Source organism: Lynx canadensis, chromosome A1 (genome assembly GCF_007474595.2).
Source record: "Lynx canadensis isolate LIC74 chromosome A1, mLynCan4.pri.v2, whole genome shotgun sequence".
NCBI classification, from domain to species: Eukaryota; Metazoa; Chordata; class Mammalia; order Carnivora; family Felidae; genus Lynx; species Lynx canadensis.
The window spans coordinates 115,965,000-115,983,169 of record NC_044303.2 but is presented as its reverse complement, the minus strand read 5'-3'; the positions used below and the strand labels follow the sequence as shown (position 1 = coordinate 115,983,169).

General features: G+C 46.0%; 1 protein-coding gene across 1 annotated transcript in view; it reads right to left on the bottom strand.

The window, feature by feature from the left end:
• Positions 1–18,170, bottom strand: part of PSD2 (pleckstrin and Sec7 domain containing 2) — a 34,805-nt gene that overhangs the window by 2,739 nt on the left and 13,896 nt on the right. The window contains 8 exon segments of the mRNA XM_032593006.1: positions 1,726–1,869; positions 3,115–3,259; positions 4,167–4,324; positions 4,760–4,830; positions 5,004–5,194; positions 6,250–6,293; positions 8,103–8,192; positions 18,007–18,065. Of these exon segments, the coding sequence (XP_032448897.1) occupies positions 1,726–1,869; positions 3,115–3,259; positions 4,167–4,324; positions 4,760–4,830; positions 5,004–5,194; positions 6,250–6,293; positions 8,103–8,192; positions 18,007–18,065 (902 nt within the window).

Genomic DNA, 18,170 nt, shown 5'->3' with positions numbered 1-18,170 from the left:
TAGATTAACTTGAGGACAAGCCAGTCACAAAACCACAAATCCTGGATGATTCCACTCATACGAAGTACCGGGTCAAACTCAGAGAGACGAAGGTAGAACAGCGGTTGCTGGGGGTGGAAGGCAGAGTGCAGAGGGAGGGGCTGGGGAGTTGCTGTTTAATGGGTGTAGAATTTCAGTTTAGGAAGATGAAAAAGTTCTGGAGATTACTTGCATAACAATGTGAGTAGACTCAATACTACTGAACTACATACTTAAAAATGGTTAAGACGATAAATCTGATGTTATATGTATTTGCCACAATTAAAACATTTTTAATCCAAATTAATATGATACCCCTTGTTAAATCTCTCAGATTAGTGATGATTGAAACATTCAGTAGTGTCCAGTGTTGGTGAGGGCATGGACAGAGTAGTACATTCATAAGCTATTTAAAGTGTTATAAATTGGTAAACATTTAGAAGGGGAGTTTTGGCAGTGTCTGAGGGCCTGACTCTGAGCTTCCAGCCCTCACCACAGTCAGGGGAGGCTGAGATCCTAAAAGAAGCAGGGACTACAGGTGAGGAGACACTGTTCTCACACAGCTCTGCGACATGAACAGAAAGACCCTTCATTGCTGGGCTTCACCTCCAGGACCCATCCCCCTCCCCCAGTTAAGCCAGCGGGAAGTGAGAAAGACAGGGGTGCCGAAATTCCAATCCGACTGACTGCCTCGGTTAGGATTCAGGCTCCAGCACTTCTTAACTGTCACCTCAGGCAAGTGATCTGCTCTCTCTAAGCCTCAATTTTCCCATCTGTAAAATGGGGATAAAAACAGACCTCACTTCACAGAGTTGACATGAGGATGAAATCAATCAGTACAAGGGAAGTGAAGGGAATCGCAGCTGCCTGGCAATTAGCGAGAGATCAGTCCACTGTAGCTTTTGCCATCCCTATGTTTACACTGCAGAGAGAGTGGGTCTGAGAAGATTTCAAAAGCTGAACAGCTTTATGTTTTTTTAAAGGTCAGGATCTCTTGTGGGAACTCCCTTTTCCTCATACCTCAACAGAAAATCAATGTGGAAATCTAGAGATTGAGATTGGTTACTTCCTGCCCTTCCTGCTCCAGAGGCTGTCTGAGCCTCTATATTGTCCACTCCTGCAAGCAGGTCAACACAAAGGCTGTCCAAAAGGGACAAGTGGTTCCCACCTCCCTCCCGCAAGCTGCCCCCCTCTGCTTGACCCAGTGAGAGTGATACTCCATCAGCCCCGTTTGCAGAGCATCAGGGGGCAGGAGGGGGCAGGGAAAGGCAAGATGAAGGGAGAACTTAGGTGCTGTGCTTGATAAACATGTGCAAAAAAGGAAAATGACACAAAAGGGGGAGCAGGCCATGCAGACAGCCTCAAGCGGTCTGTGGTTTTGTTGTAACAGCTTCCGGAGTGGGCGGCTGGGTCATGGGGGGCATGGAGGTGAAGAGGGTCTTAGAGAAGGGTGGTACCCGCCTGGTGCTCTTTGAGAGACACAGGTGAGGGCACAGTGCTTGATTAACAATTGGCAGTTGGACTGTGCAGAGACCGGCCCACAGGAGGCCGTGCATGGCTCAAGAGCACCTCAGGGGAACCCCCAAAGTGGGGAGCGCCCAAACCAGGAGTCCCTGGCTGTAGAATGATGTTGGCGACAGGAGAAGAGCTGGCTTCCTCCTCCTGCCCCAGCCCTGAGCTTCGCAATTGGCCCCACGGAGAACCCACCTCAAAAGTGAGATAGTGTTCCTTCAGCCGGTTCTCCTCGGCCTCCTTGGACTTGATGCCCCTCTCGACAGGGTGACACCTGTGCTCAGCCAGCTCCGCAGTCACCTGCCTCAACTTATTCTCATGAGAACGCAGCTGCTCCTCCTGCAAAGACAAGTCCTGGACTGTGAGGGCCCACTCTCAGGACGGCACAGGGGTGGGTCTAATCCCAGCCTGCTGGATCTGCTTCACCAAAGGGAAACTGAGGCCGGGCCGGGGACATAAAGTATGTGGAGGACCTGAGGGAGTGGCCCTCCACTCTCCCGCTCCCCCCCCTTGCTTTCATCAGCATCAACTCTCCTAGATAAATCTGCGGCAGGCTCAGGAGATGAGAGGCCCGCACACTGGAACATGTGCATAGACGCTGACCCAGGCACACCAGCACTCCCGATGCACTCTGCCCCCACCCCGGTTCACAGGGACTCTCACGGGCACACACAAACACGTTGGACCAAGGGACAGCCTGGCCTCTGCTACCCCTGGCTCCACAGGATGCACACATTCTCTCGCATTCTCCCCCAGACAGACTCCATGGTTACAGACCCAGGATCATAACCAAAGACAGGCAGAGACACTGTTCCTCACAGACAGGTGCACACGTACATCCCACCCACCGGAGTACGGCCAGACCGCTTCATGCTGTGTGAGCAGTGGGCTGCGCCTGTGTGCGTATGTATGCGCATGTGTGTGCAGTGGAGGTGCAGGGAGAGAGCACGTGTGTGTGTACCTGTATGGTGTATGCCTGCGTGGGGTCTGTGTGTGTGTGTGCATTGCATGTGCGTGCACAGGGGCTCTGGTAGCTCAATGGAGAGGTCCAAGGCAAGGGCCCAGTACAGAAGGGGGGCCTGACGAAGACAGGCGGCATGGAGCCCCTGCTGCCCTCCACCTCCCAAGTAGCGTTCCACCATTTATCCTCTCCTCTCCAAACTACCCCTGAAAAAGTCACGTAGTTTTTTTTTTTTTTTAGGATTACAAATAAAATATTTAAGGGTAGATCAGGACAGCAAAAGAGCCAGCTGAGTCTCACCTGTCCCCAGCTCCCTGCGGCACACACATTCTCTCGCATTCATGCTCAGACACGCACAATGCCCACAGACTCACAATGACATCCACAGGATACACCCCCATTGGCAGAGAAGAATGTAAGCCTCTGTGTGGTGTATGGCCTCAGTCATCCCATCTGTAAATGGGGGTGGGGCGCAATGGGGATGGAGGAGAATATCTGCCTCTTCACTTTGTCTCTTAGCCCAAGATCAGGCACCATCTAGGAGCTGAGGTGGAGGCTGCTGAACGGGGGGCCTGGCTGGACACAGCCTGAGGAGGTGGCGTTGGGGTCCCGGGAGCTTGTACCTGGCAGAGGCGAGTGGTGCAGGAGGGCAGCAGGGGCCGACAGAACTTCTTCATGGAGCTGACAGCCGCGGGGAAGGACGGGGCTGAGAAGATGGCAGCCACCAGGTTGATCCTAAGGATCCAGGACAGCATTTCTTCCTTGCTCCTGAGGACAGGATGGGAGGGGAGATGGCACCGGCTTCTCACAATAGGACCCCCTGTCCCCTACCCAGGCCCCAGGACCCAGCACTAGCCTGGCATAGGGAGGCCATCAATCCCTTCACAAAAGGGGGACAAAGGAGTGAGGGAGGATGGCAGGATGGGGGTTGGATGGGCCTGGTCAAGTCTATGTACAGAGCTCCTCTCACTCCCAGCGGCTAGGCAAGACCTGGATTTTCACATGAAAATCAAGCTGTCCAGGTCCAGAGCTAATGGCCCTGGAGTAAGAGGGCTTAGAGTCAGCAGCTGATCCCTGGATGACTCGAACCTAGAGATAACTGGACAAGCAGTGTCCCCACTCGGGTTTCCTGTCCCTTCCCCACTACCTCGTCCAGCATACACACTCCCATCTTGAGAGGTCACCTACCAGCCTCCCTCCTTTTAAGCTCATGTGACACATGAAACTCCAATCTCAAGTCACAGGACAGGATGAAGGGGAGTGTACAGAGGTCTTCCAGGGAAACTACAGGACAAGTCTTTCCCATCCATTTCCCCACCCTGATTTACAGTAAAGGATGATTCATTAAGACTCCATCTGCCTTGGATGTAGGGACTTCAGCATGCAACTGAATCACCTGAAAGCCTGGTTAGAACACAACTGCTGGCCCAGCCCCAGAGTTTCTGATTCAATAGGTCTAAGGTGGGGCCAAAGAAATTGCATTTCTAACACATTTCCAGGAGATGCTGAGGACCACACTTAAGAACCTCTACTTTGGGCGACCCCAGCTGTCAGTCGTGTGGCTGACGTGCAGGGCACCCCACCTGAGATGGATGAGGAGAGGGGTGCAGGGTAGGCTCGATGCTGCAGGCCCTGAGGCCAGGGTAGGAGTGAGGGGGCTCCCACTCCTACTTACGGTGCCTGGAAGAGGAAGACCCTCCAGTCAGCTGTCTTCAGCTTGAGCACATTGGACTTCTTGCTGTAGTCGGAGGCCCTGGTGGCCAGAGCATGGTGCACACGAATGGCATTCTTCAAGTCACCCTCAGACAGAGCTTTGTCAGGCCTGTACTCATCCTGGACAGATGGGGCGGGGGGGGGGGGGGGGGCCAAGCCTCTGTCATCACCAGGCTCTGGTTTGCTAGCCCACACTTCCTCGACCCTCTCCATCCCCCACTTTTGCTCTCCTTCCATTCTTCATTCAGCTCTTGCCACTCTGGTGCCATGCCCTCCCCAACAAAGCACTCCAGCCTCTCCTCTCCACACCTTGGTTTGTCCCAAGGCCAAAGAGAACTTCCACTGGGTATCCTCTGACTCCTGGGCACTTAAAAGGCCCTTCCCTGAAAACCCAAGGCTCTGATTGAGCTTGAGTCAGGTTTTAATGAGGGGAAGACCCAGCATCTGCCTAAGCCCCACGTCCTGCCAGGGACCCTCTGAGCACCACAAGGCAGGGGCCGGTTGGAAGACTGCACTGGCCTTTTTTGGGTAAGGACTCTGGGGGCAGTCTCTCACCTTCTGCAGGTACAGGATGGTCCCTTTGAGCACCGCGTAGAATTTCTTCCAGCCACGCCTCCCACGGGGTGCTAGGGATGGGGGTAAGGGTAGTGCGGCCACAACCACCCACCCCAATTATCTCCTCCCCGACATCCCCTTACATTCTACCTAGGTGTGCAACCCCAGACGAGCAGCCATGGGGCCAGACCCTCCCCCCAGACTGGCATCCCTCCCCATGTCCCTTCCCCTGCCTGACACCCACTCCTTTTGCCATCCATGTCGGCATGAGTCTTCCGAGTCAGCACGCCATGCTTGTAGGTGGTAGCGCTGAGAGCCTGCGGAACATCCAGGAAGGGGTTGCCACCATCCAGGATCCGTGTCACCTTCTTGGTGCCTGTCCCAAACTTGTCATCCACCAGCTCAGACAGTGATTTCCTCAGTTCGTCCTCATCACTAGGAAAATAGGAGGCCTGAGCACCACCTCCATGAAAGCCTTAGCCCCACATGGACATGCTCCCTCCTCACCAACCACTCCTCTGGGAAGCAGTCAGAGGTGAAGAGCAGAGGTAAAGAGGTTCCAATTCCAGATTACAGATCCATATATTTGACCCCTCTCCTTAGTCTTTGATTCTGACCCCTGTCCTCTGAGCTTTGATTTTTGGCCTTCAAGCTCCAATCCTCCAAGCACTCTTTGACCACAAAGTTGGAGACCTTATTGGTTTTATTCCTTATTTCTTCTCTTCCATCCAACCCTGAAAGCCCAGCCCCAGGGAGCAGTGACCCATGGCCAGCCTGAAGCTGCTGACCAAGCCCCACAAACATGTTGGGGAAAGGTGGGCCAGTAGATGAGGCCCCTAAAGTCTAGGATCCCCATTAGAGCCCTGGTAGAAAAATGCCAGATCTTCTCAGTGTTGTTGGAATTCCTCACAATTCCTACCTGGGATCTCTACATGTACCCAAAGACCAAGGTGCCCGGGAGAGCACAGGAGGGTGGGGCAGCCACTTTCCCCAGGAGCCTCTCAGTCTCCCCACCCAGCAAGGTCACCACACCTCTTTCCAGATGGCTGGGCACCTCCAGGTCTCACTGCCTTTGCAGAGGAACAAGTTATAGTGACAGTTGCCCCTCCCCGCTACCAAGAGCTGTTACACTGGGGTCTTATGCTTCCTGCCTACTTACCTCGCAAGAAGGAAACTATCATCATCGGGAATAGTGGCAATATTGCAGTATAGAAAACAAGTTGTGGCCATCATGAAACTCAAGTCACAGTTTAATCTATTCCATACCAGTGTAAACACTTCACATTTTTTATCAAGATAAAAAATGTACCCAAAGGGGAACTCAACGTGTGGTGCTGACCTGCTGGACAGGGGTCACCAGAGCCCTGGGCTGGGAGGTATCAGCACCATGGAGAGTGACAGAAGTGACTTCCCTGCACCCTCAGCCACTCCCTTTTTTTCCTTCCCAGTGACTCACTTTCCCCATACCTGTGCCCATGGGCACTACTCACATGGCCCATTCCAGCTTTTCATTCTTGATGGAGTTGTAAAGGGTCTACAACAGGGAAAAATAAAAAGAGATGACTTCAGATGAAAAGTCAAAGAAATCTGAATCTCTAGTAATGTGGATGTAGTGAAGTATCATTTCAGCCAGTGGGGCAAATGGGTGTTTGATTCACAGTTGTTTGTTGGGTGGGTGACTGAATGTGGGGTGGGTGGGGAGATGATTGTTCAGATGAATGGGTGAATAGATCTGATGATGAGGTGGGCAGATAGGTTGGTGGGTAGGTGGATGGGTGGGGAAATGAGTGGGTGAGTGAGTGCTCATGGGTGTAGAAGGTGTATGTGTGGATGATGGGTGGGCATAGGGGCAGGTAAATGAGTTTCTGGGTAGGTGAATGGATGAAAGGATGGCTGCATGGGAGGTTGGGTAGATGGTGTGGGTGGGGAGATGGGGTCATTTGATCTCACAAATACATTCTTTTTTTTTTTTCTTTTTCATGTTTATTTATTTTTGAGAGACAGAGCACAAGCAGGGGAGGGGCAGAGAAAGAGAGAGACACAGAATCTGAAGCAGGCTGAAGGCTCTGAGAGGTTAGCACAACAGATGCTGACAGGTGACCCTCACATATACTTCTTAACAAGCACTCCTTGATGGTGAAAAAAAATAATTATGGTAAGAAGAGTGATGGAGACAATGTTCTATTTTTTGACCTCCAGACTCATTATCCAACTACCTACCTGGCATCACCATATCCTTCAAACCCACTGTCTAAAACTGAACTCATCACTTACCCCACCCCCATAAACCTGCTCCTCTTTCCCCCAAGGCAGAGAACTGACCAGGCTTGAAAGGCTTGTTGAGTTCTGCCCTGGGCTCTAACCTCACAAGAAAACCAGAATCCCTTAATTCCTGGTGATGTTGAAAACATGGGTGGGTTTTTCACTGTGGTGATGACATTAATAGTTGTGGTGAAGGTGGCAGCGGTGATCAAGGTGGTGGTCGTGGCCATGGCAGCTGTAACAACTGGTGGAAGGTTTGAGGATTGCCATAACAGCAATAATGATAATGGAGTGCCAAAAACAAGTCTCATAAAGCCTATCCCTCTGCCTAACTCAGGGAACACGTAACAGTCAAATGTTGAACTGGATGTTCACTAACTCTGTCCCAAAGTCATGGTGGCCCTGACCCCAGTATTAAAAACCTAGACTGTCAGGTGGGTACCTGGATGGCTCAGTCAGTAGAGCATGTAACTCCTGATCTCTGGGTCATGAGTTTGAGCCCCATGTTGGGTGTAAAGATTACGTTAAAAAAATCTAGGAGCTCCTGGGTGGCACAGTTGGTGAAGTGTCCAACTCGTGATGTTAGCTCAGGTCATCATCTCATAGTTCATGAGTTCAAGCCTTCCATCCGACTCTGCACTCACGGTGTAGGGTCTGCTTGGGATTCTCTGTTTCCCTCTCTTTGCCCCTCCCCTGCTCTCTATCTCTCTCTCATACACAAAATAAATAAATAAACATTTTTGAAAAATCTAGGGGCATCTGGGTGGCTCAGTCAGTTAAACATCCAACTCTTGATTTTGGCTCAGGTCATAATCTCACCATTTGTGAGATCAAGCCCCACATCAGGCTCTGCACTAATGACGCAGAGCCTGCTTGGGATTCTCTCTCCCGCTCTCTCTCTGCCCTTCCCCTGTTCATGCACCAGCCTGCACAATCTCTCTCCCAAAATAAATAAATAAATAAACTTTAAAAAAAAAAAAGAAAAATTCTAGACTGTCAAGATTTAGTGGAGCAGAGATCTCTCTCCTCCCCACCTATTCCCCACCCACTTGTGAGCATGGGAACCCTTAACAGATTTTACCTTGAGCAGGTCTTTGGCAAAGTCTTGGCCATCATTCAGCTGGTCCAAGTTGGCAATGAACTGCTGACAGGACATCTTCTTGCCAATGTTCTGTAATGGAGAAATGGTTCTAGCTGAGAGTAGGGATGAGGCTCATGCGATCCCCACACCCTGCCCTGCCCAGCCAGAAGGGTGGAGGCAGCATCAAGGGCAGTAATGAAAAATACTGCCTCGATTTCCCTTTGTCTCCAAGGGTTTACAAAACTCTTTTTCACTTTCAAGATTCTATCTCACCCTCAAGCATCATGAAAAGTTGGAGTTCTCCTCTCGCCCAGATGGAGTCAGGTTGGACTAAATTATATAATAGTTGATATCTGCCAGGTGCCTAGTGTGTTCCAGGGATTGTACTTGACATGCATTATTTTATTTCGTTCTCACAACAAGGAAAAGGCGAGGTGAGTATTATCATCATCCCCATTTGACAGTTAAGGAAACTGAGGTACAGAAAGGTGAAGTGACGTGCCCATGATCACACAGCAAGGAAGTGGAAGGGCTGAGTGTGTCTGACACCAAAGCCCATGCTCTCACCCGCTACTCCATGGTTAACTCTCCCAAGGTCACACAGCACCAGGACTTGAACCCAGGCCTCTTGGCTGCTGAGCAGAAGCTCTGTGTATTCCGTCACAACTGTCTCACCCTCTCACCTGTACAGAGGGGCGGCAAGACCTCCAAGAGGTAGGTGAAGTGAGGGAGAGGTTGGTCTTAAGAGAATCAAAAATCAATTTCCATCAACACACATGGGTACCCCATGCTGAGCTGGGCTGGGCTGGGGCCAAGGGAACCCAAGCAGATGGTCTCACTCCAGGAGGCACAAACAGACAAAGAGCTGAGAATGACTGTACCCCCAAGTTCTGCCTTTTTTAAACCACTGAATAGCAGAGGGGCTCCAGTCCTCCAAACCCAACACCTGATGTACATACTTTCAGACTCTTCTTGCAATATCCATGTTTGAGGACACACTGGGTGGCACTTCATCTTTGTAAAGACGAAGACCCTTGAACACCAGATACCTATTGGTGTAGGATTTTGTGGATTTAGGTTTGCTTTAAGACAATATTTCCCAAGACTTACCTACAGATGGGAATAGGGATTCCCCCAAAAAAGACTTCATAATCAAATAAGTTTGTGTGCATGATTCAGAGTGCTTAATGTGCTTTTGTGTGTTGGGAGTCTCCAAAGAGAGGATTCCATGTACAGCTTCCTGTATCCATTGACCTTAGCCCCATCTTAACAAAGAGAATCTATTAATATCATGTGGGACGTTCACATACCACAGAAAATAATTCAGAAAACAAGAATACAAGGGAGCATAAGGCTTTGTAAGTAGCTGACAAGCAAGAATTTTCTATACCTTTCCAAAGGGTTAAGGAGACAAGATCTTGTATGTGCCTCAATAGGGTATGTTTCCTATGTTTATGTGTACATTTTACCTGGACATATATGTACCTGCATAATAGCCATTTATGTCCGCATTCATAACAGGAATATGAGGCAATAATGTCTGAGTTCCACACACTGAACATCCCCCAGCCACGAGTCAGGAGTTCAAAATCAAAAAATAACCAGGCAAGATTTTTAATCCTAGAAATGACAGGCTATCTTGTTGCAAATGAACCTTCCTAACAGAAACAATTGCTGGTCAAGATATTAATAAAACATCTGCGGGAAGGCATTGGAGAAATACAGAGCAGTGAGGACTTCAAGGGTAAAGATCCTACAAAGAAAGGAAGCATGGAGACGTGAGCCCAATAAGGAGAAGGTTTCCTCCTTGAAGCATTTGCCAACTCACAAGCAGTGGCCAAAAGGCCGAACAACTGAGAGGTCAGGAGGAGTGGAGAACAAAAACTGGAGTGCAGGGCCCAGCAAGGACAAGGAGCCCTGGGCAACACCCCAGTCATATTTCAACAACAAAAAAAGATGAAATTAAGAAAGGAAACACTAGGAGCGCCTGGGTGGCTCAGTCGGTTGAGCAGCCAACTTCAGCTCAGGTCATGATCTCACAGCTCATGAGTTCAAGCCCCGCATCGGGCTCTGTGCTGACAGCTCAGAGCCTGGAGCCTGCTTCAGATTCTGTGTCTCCCTCTCTCTCTGCCCCTCCTCTGCTCATACTCTGTCTCTCTCTGCCTCAAAAATAAATAAACATTAAAAAAAAAAAGAAAGGAAACACTAAAGGGACTTCTTCCGACAAAAGGAAAATTATCCCAGATGGAAGCATGAAAAAGTAGAAAGGAATGAAGAGCAGCAAAAAGGTGGCTACATCTAAATGAATACTGATTGTATAAAACAACAATAAGAAAGTTTTCTGGGGAACGAAGTATAGAGAGAAATATAGTAGTTTAAAAGATGATAATGGTGATACATTAGTTGAGAGGTCAATAATGGAGAAATGAAGTTAAAGTGTTTTAAGGTTATTTCATCCCTCAGAAGTGGCAAAAGTACATTAATAAGTAGGATGCACACTGCAAACCAACAAAAGAATTCTGAAAGAATGAACAACTTAACAGGTTAATGGGATAAAAGGGAATTCTTTTTTTTTTTAAGTTTAATATTTGAGAAAGAGAGAGAGACAGCCTGAGTGTGAGCAGGGGAAGGACAGAAAGAAAGGGAGAGAAATAATCCCAAGCAGGTTCCTCACAGTCAGTGCAGAGCCTGACCCGGGGCTAGATCTCATGAACTGTGAGATCATGACCTGAGCCGAAATCAAGAGTCAGACGCTTAACTGACTGAGCCACCCAAGCGCCCCTGGGATAAAAGGAAATTCTAAAAAATACTTTAATAATCCAAAAGTAGGCAAAAAAAAAAAAAAAAAAGGAGGGGAAAGGAACATAGAAAAGGTTAGTCAGAGAAAACAAATCATATCCTGGTATGTTTAAATTTAATTATATTAGTAATTCATTAAATGGTCAAATTAAGAGGCAAAGACTATCAGACTTGTTTTTAAGTATATCATACAAGAAGACCTCTTAAATAAAGGGGACAGAAATCTTAGAAACAAAGGACGGAAAAACATATACTGTACATGCAAACACTAACAAAAGAACTCCAGTATAACCACACTAATACCTGACAAAATAGACTTGAAGACAACAAAACTTACTAGAGATAAAAAGAGACATTTTCATAGTGATAAAGGGCCAATCTGTCAGACGATATAAGCATTCTAAATGTGTATGCACCTAATAATATAGTCTCAAAAATAAAAGACAAAAATTTACAGAACCAAAAAAAGAGAATGACACTTCACAATCTTGGTTGGGAATTTTAACACTGTTCTCTCAGTAACAGGAAGAACAAGAATACTAAACAATTCATTAACAACAATGAGATAAAATGGACAAACTCCTAGAAACACACAAACTATCAAAAATGCTCAAGCAGAAATAGGAAATTTGAATAGATCTATAAGAAATAAAAGATTGAATCAATGACTAAAACCTCACAAAAGAAAAGTCCAGAAACCAGATGGCTTCAGTAAACTTTACCAAACATTTAGAGAAAATTAACACCAATACTTCTCAAACTCTTCCAAAAAATTGAAGCGGGGAAATCTCCCTAACTCATTCTGTAAGGCCAACATTACCTTATACCAAAACCAGAAAAAGACATCACAAGAAAACTACGTAACAATATCCCTAGGATATAAATGCAAAACCCTCAACAAATACTAGCAAACAGAATCCAGCAGCATTGTGAAAGGATTATATAGCATGACCAAATGGAATGTATCCCAGTAATGCAAGGTGGTTCAACACACAGAAATCTAGCAACGTAATAACCACATTAATAGAATGAAGGCAGGGGGGAACCACATGATCCTCTCAACTGATGCCAGAAAAGCATTTCACAAAATTCAACCCTTCTTTCACTTAAAAAAAAAAAAAACACCCCGACAAACTAGGAATAGAACTTCCCTCAGAATACTAAAAAGCATTTATGAAAAACTCACAGCTAACATCATACTCAATGGTACAAGACTGAAAGCTTTTCCCCTAAGATCAGGAAAAGGCAAGAATGCCCACTTTCCCCATTTCTATTCAACATTGTCCTGGAAGTTCCAGCCAGAGCAATTAGGCAAGCAAAAGAAGTAAAAGGCATCCAAATTAGAAAGGAAGAAGGAAAACTCTATCTATTCACAAAAGACATGATCTTGTATACAGAAAATCCTAAAGAATATACCAAAAAATAAACACATTCTGGAAAGTTGCAGAACATAAGAGCACACAAAAATCAATTATATTTCTATGTTAGTAAAGAATGATCATAAAATGAAATTAAGAAAACAATTTCATTTACAATAATATTAAAAAGAATACTTAGAAATAAATGTAACCAAGGAGGTAAAAGATTTGTATACTGAAAACTACAAAAGATTGACAAAAGAAATTAAAGACCTAAATAAATAGAATGACATCTAGTGTTCAGGGATTGGAAGACTTAATAGCTACAATGGTAATACTCCCAAATTGATCTATAGATTCAATGCAATCCCTATCAAATCCCAATGGCCTTTTTTGCAGAAATGTAAAACTTTATGTTCAAATTCATATGGAACTGTAAGGGCTCCCAATAGCCAAAACTTGGAAAGAACAAGTTGGAAGACTCACACTTCCTGATATCAAAACTTACTACAGACTGACTCAATCCATTAAGCATCTGACTCTTGATTTCAGCTCAGGTCATGATCTCATGGTTCTTGGGTTCAAACTTCACACTGTCAGCACAGATTGGGATTGGGATTCCCTGTCTGTCTCCCTCTCTGCCACTCCCTCACTTGTGCTCGCTCCCTCTCTCTAGCTCGCTCTCTCTCAAAATAAAAAAAAAGTCAAAAAAGAAAACTTTTACTACAGACAAAGGTAATCAAGATAGTGGAGCACTGACCTAAGAATAGACATATAGATCAATGGCACTAAATTAAGAGCCATAAACACACCCATACCTCTGTGGACATCTGAATGTTTTTTATTGAGTAAATCTGACATATAACATTGCATCCATTTATGGTATACAGTGTGTTACTTTGATACACTTACATATTGTAATATTATGGTCAATTAACATAGCCAAGACCATCTAATGAGGAAAGAATAGTCTCTTTAACAAACGGTGCTGGGACAACTGGATACCCACAGCAAAAGAATGAAACTGAACCCTTACTTCACTCCATATATAAAAATTAACTCAGAATGGATCAAAGATCTAAACATAAGACCCAACACCATAAAACTCTCAAAAGGAAACATAGAGATAAATCTTTGTAATCTTGGATTTGGTAATGGTTTCTTAGATGACACCAAAACACAAGCAAGCAAGCAAGCAAGCAAGCAAGCAAGCAAAGTAAATAAATAAATAAATAAATAAATAAATAGACTTCTTCAAACTTAAAAACTTTTGTGCACCAAAAACATAGAGATAAATCTTTGTAATCTTGGATTTGGTAATGGTTTCTTAGATGACACCAAAACACAAGCAAGCAAGCAAGCAAGCAAGCAAGCAAGCAAAATAAATAAATAAATAAATAAATAAATAAATAAATAGGACTTCTTCAAACTTAAAAACTTTTGTGCACCAAAAGATATATCAAGAGAGTGAAAAGACAACTTACAGAATGGGAAAAATTTTGCTAACCATTTATCTGATAAGGGTACAGTATCCAAAAATATATAAACTCAACAACAAAAGCACAAACTATGCAATTAAAAATGAGCAAAGGGTTTTAAGGGACGATTCTCCTAAGAAAATGTATAAATGATCAATAAGCATATGAAAAGACGCTCAACATCACAAATCATTAGGGAAATGCAAACCAAAACCACAATGAGATGATATAACTCCACAGTCATTAGGATGGCTATTATTGGGGCGCCTGGATGGCTCAGTCAGTTAAGCATCCGACTTCAGCTCAGGTCATGATCTCACACTTCATGGGTTCGAGCCCTGTGTTGGGCTCTGTGCTGACAGCTCAGAGCCTGGAAACTGCTTTGGATTCTGTGTGTGGGTGTCTCTCTCTCTGCCCCTTCTCTGCTCATGCTCGCTCTCTCTCTCTCTCAATCTCTCTCAGAAATAAATAAACATTTAAAAAAAGGATGGCTACTATCAAAACACAGAAAATAAGTGTCAGCAAGAATGTAGTAAAATTAGAAAATTTGTGCCCTGCTGGTCGGAATGTAAAATGGTTCAGTCACTATGGAAAACAGTATGGCTGTTCAGAAAGTGAACATATACCTAACAGAATTTAAAGCAGGGTCTCAAAGAAATATTTGCACATCCATATATCCATAGCAGTATTATTCACAAAAACCAAAAGGTGAGAGCAATCCAAGTGTCCATCAGCAGATGAAAGGATAAACAAAATGGAATACATACATACAATGGAATATTACTTAGCCTTAAAAATTCTGTCACATGCTATAACATGGATGAACCATTAGGACGTTATACTACATGGCATAAATGAGTCACAAAAATATAAATTCTGTATGATTCCACTTGTATGAGGAATCTGGAATAGTCAAATTCACAGAAACATAAAGGAGAAAGGTAGTTGTCAGTAGCCAGGTGGAGAGGGGTGTTGAGGAGTAGTTGTTTAATATGTGTAGAATTTCAGTTTGGGAAGATGAAAAAGTTCCAGAGATTACTTGCACAACAATGTGAATAGACTTAACACTACTGACCTACATTATATAAGATGGTAACTTTAGTGTTATACATCTTTTACCCCAATTAAAAAAAATTTTTACTACAATTGTTAAATTTTTTTAATCCAAAATATGGGCAGAGTACTCAAATAGGCATTTCTCCAAAGAAGATATACAAAATGGTCAAAAAAAACATGAAAAGATGCTCAACATCATTAGTCATCAGGAAAATGTAGATCAAAAACCACATCAGACAGCACTTCATATCCCCCAGAATGGCTATCAAAAAAGAAAGCAGCATTAAAGAGGATGTGGAAAAACTAAAACCCTCATGTACTGGCAGTGGGAATTTAAAACAGTTCAGCCACTATGGAAAACATTTCCACAGTTCCTCAAAAAGTTAGGCACCAAATTAGCATATGATATACCTAGTCTACTCTTAGGAATTGAAAACAGGTGCTCAAACAAAAAAAAGACTGGACGCAAATGTTCACAGCAGCATAAATCATAATCACTACCCAGAAGGAGGAAACAACCCAAATATACATCAACAGATAAATAGATACATAAAACATGGGACATCCGTGCAATGGAATATTATCTGGTCATAAAAAAGAATGAAATATTGACACATGCTGTAACATGGACAAACCTTGAAGACATATGCTAAGTGAAAGAAGCCAAACACAAAGGCCATATATTTTATGAGTGAATTCACATTAAATATACAGAATAAGCAAATCCATAGATGCAGAAAGCAAATTAGTGGTTGCCAGGGGCTGGGGGGAGGAGAGAATGGAGAGTGGCTGCTAATGGGTACAGGAAACCCTGCAACATTACAACCCCAGTTCGGGGTGACAAGAAAGTTCTGGAAGTACGGAGTGGTGATGATAGCACACCATATGAGTATACTTAATTCCACTGAATTGTGCACTTTAAAATGATTAGATGGTATGTTATGTGTATTGACCACGATAAAAAAAAATCAGTAAGGATATGTAAGATTTGCACAACACAGTGAAAAGACTTGACCTTATCTACATACACACGTTTCAACCAACAACTGCAGAATGAACTTTCTCTTCAAGCCTACATGAAATAGCTACTAAAACTGTCCACCTGAAGAACATGCACCTACCCCTCTGCCAGCTCCTTTACTGCCTCTTTCTCTGACCAGAGAAGTTGTCTGGGACTCTAGCAGGCCCCACGTTCCTGAGATCCCCACATCCAGCCGGCACTCAGTCTCCAGCACTCAGTCTCCAGAGAGCAGAGGAGTGGGGGATGGGGGGGAGCACAAAGCAGGGGGAGCTGCTTCAGTTGGGAGCCTTTGGAGAGAGCTCACACTAACTGCAACCCGAGGGGGAGCTGAGTACTTCACAAGTTCTGTCTCCTTAAGCCTCACAGGAACTTTATGAAGGTGAATGGGAGGTTTAGCAAGGTAACTTGCCCCAGGCCACACAGCTGTCCTGTGGGGAAATACTGGGGACTCTGACCCAGAACACTTTCTCCTGATCCTTTTGCAATACTGCCCTCAAGAGAGAAAGACGGGATCCTCAATGTCTGTTGGCTCTAGAAACCGCAATCCTGCCCCACCCACCTCTGCTCTGGGAAGGTGCTGATGTTCCCCCTCAGCTGCCGGCATTGATGTGGGGGGTGGGCAGCTACAGCCCACCAAGCTCAGGTGTACCCTTGACCTAAGTGGCTGTTGCAGTTCTTAACCACGGAGCATCCATGACTTGGCAAAGCAGTAAGTGGGTCCTAAGATTGCCCTCAGGCCCAACCAAGGGTGGGAATCGGGAGAGGAGGGGTGTGTTTAATGCTCCTTTTAAGGTACAGTAGCAATACCTGCTCTCCATACAGAGTGAGCAGTCTTGGGGGAACATTAGCCGGTTAATGGGTATTAGTTCTGGAGACATTCCCAGGGAAGGCACACATCTACTCTCCTGTTCCACAAGCAGGCTGCCAGCCCAGGCAGACATAAAGGAAACTGTCACATGACTACTCCTTAAGCTGAGGTCACCAAGGTCGGCACCGTTCCTAGTCAGGTGCCCTAGTGTACCCATGCCCTCTCAGGTTGCCATTAGGCTATGGTCTTCACATTCTTAACTCTCCAGGGATCTACAGGCTAGGCCTTGGGGCTCTCCCTCATTTAAATCTTAATATCAATAATGAGTCCTATTGTTATTCTTACATAATGATGTTATTCATAATTAAATCCTCACTAGGTACCCAACCCTGATGCTTGGTGTCATACATATTAATTCTCTCCATCCTCCCCAGGGCACTTGTCAGGAAATCATTATTCCCACCTCACAGATGCAGAATCTGACACTCAATGTCTTGTCCAGCGTCACAGAGCCTCCACTTGGAGGCAAGAGCAGGATCTGAAGCTGGGTCTGTCCTAGCTCTTTCTTCTACTCTATGTGCCCTGAACTTTCCCGGTTAACTCCAGAACCAGACTTGGCCTGTGGTCCCCATGTGTCAACGAAATATCCCCAACCCAACACAGGGGCTCTGACCACCCCTGGATGAGCAATGACAGGGCAGATGAGGTGATGAGGGACACAGAAGGGGGAACATGGAGATGCGAGGTCTAGGCTCACAGGGCATGCACACCACCAGCTACACTTACCACCTGAAGGAGGGCAAGAGAGACCAAAGAGGGGGGGGGTCCCCGGAGCAGAGGAAGGAGAGAAGAAGGAGTTATTGAGCCACAAGCAACCAAGAGAGCCAGGCCTGTGATGGCACAGCCTCACAGCCTGGGTCACCCACCTTTACTTCACTAATTGCCTGGGGGGGGGTCTAGGGGTGATGAGACCGCCTCCTGAGGGCAACCTACCATTTGACAGGTGGGGGCTGCCTGGGGCGAGGCACTTCAACAGGGCCACATCCGGACTTGCCAGACAGGGGCAGGAAGAGCACTAGCTCTTTAGCAATGCCTGGAGTCGACACAGCTGGGGGTGGCATTGTCTTATTTAGCAAACCCCAATTTCCCTGTGCCTCAGCTATACTCTCTGCTTGGGGGCAAGGCATCCTGGCAGATCTCAGGTGAATAAACTAAGGCAGAGCCAAGCCTAGAAGCCAAGTTGTCCAACTCCCAGGTCTGCTTAAAGAACCATGGCCAGCAAGCAGGGATCAGGAAGGGGGATGGGAGAAGAAAGAGTGAGCCCCAGGACAGCGCAGGGGTGGGTCAGTGCGAGCACATGCCCCTTCCTGCCTCCCCAACTCACATGTCCGTGCAGGTCCGTGTTGAGCAGCATCAGAGCACAGGTGAGAGTGTGGATCCCATCTAAATCAGAGATGGTGGCACCCTCAGTGTGAGGACCCATTTCTTCAAACCCAGCCACCCACCTGTCTCCTGACAGAGCCAACCTGAAGACCTTGGAGAGAGGAA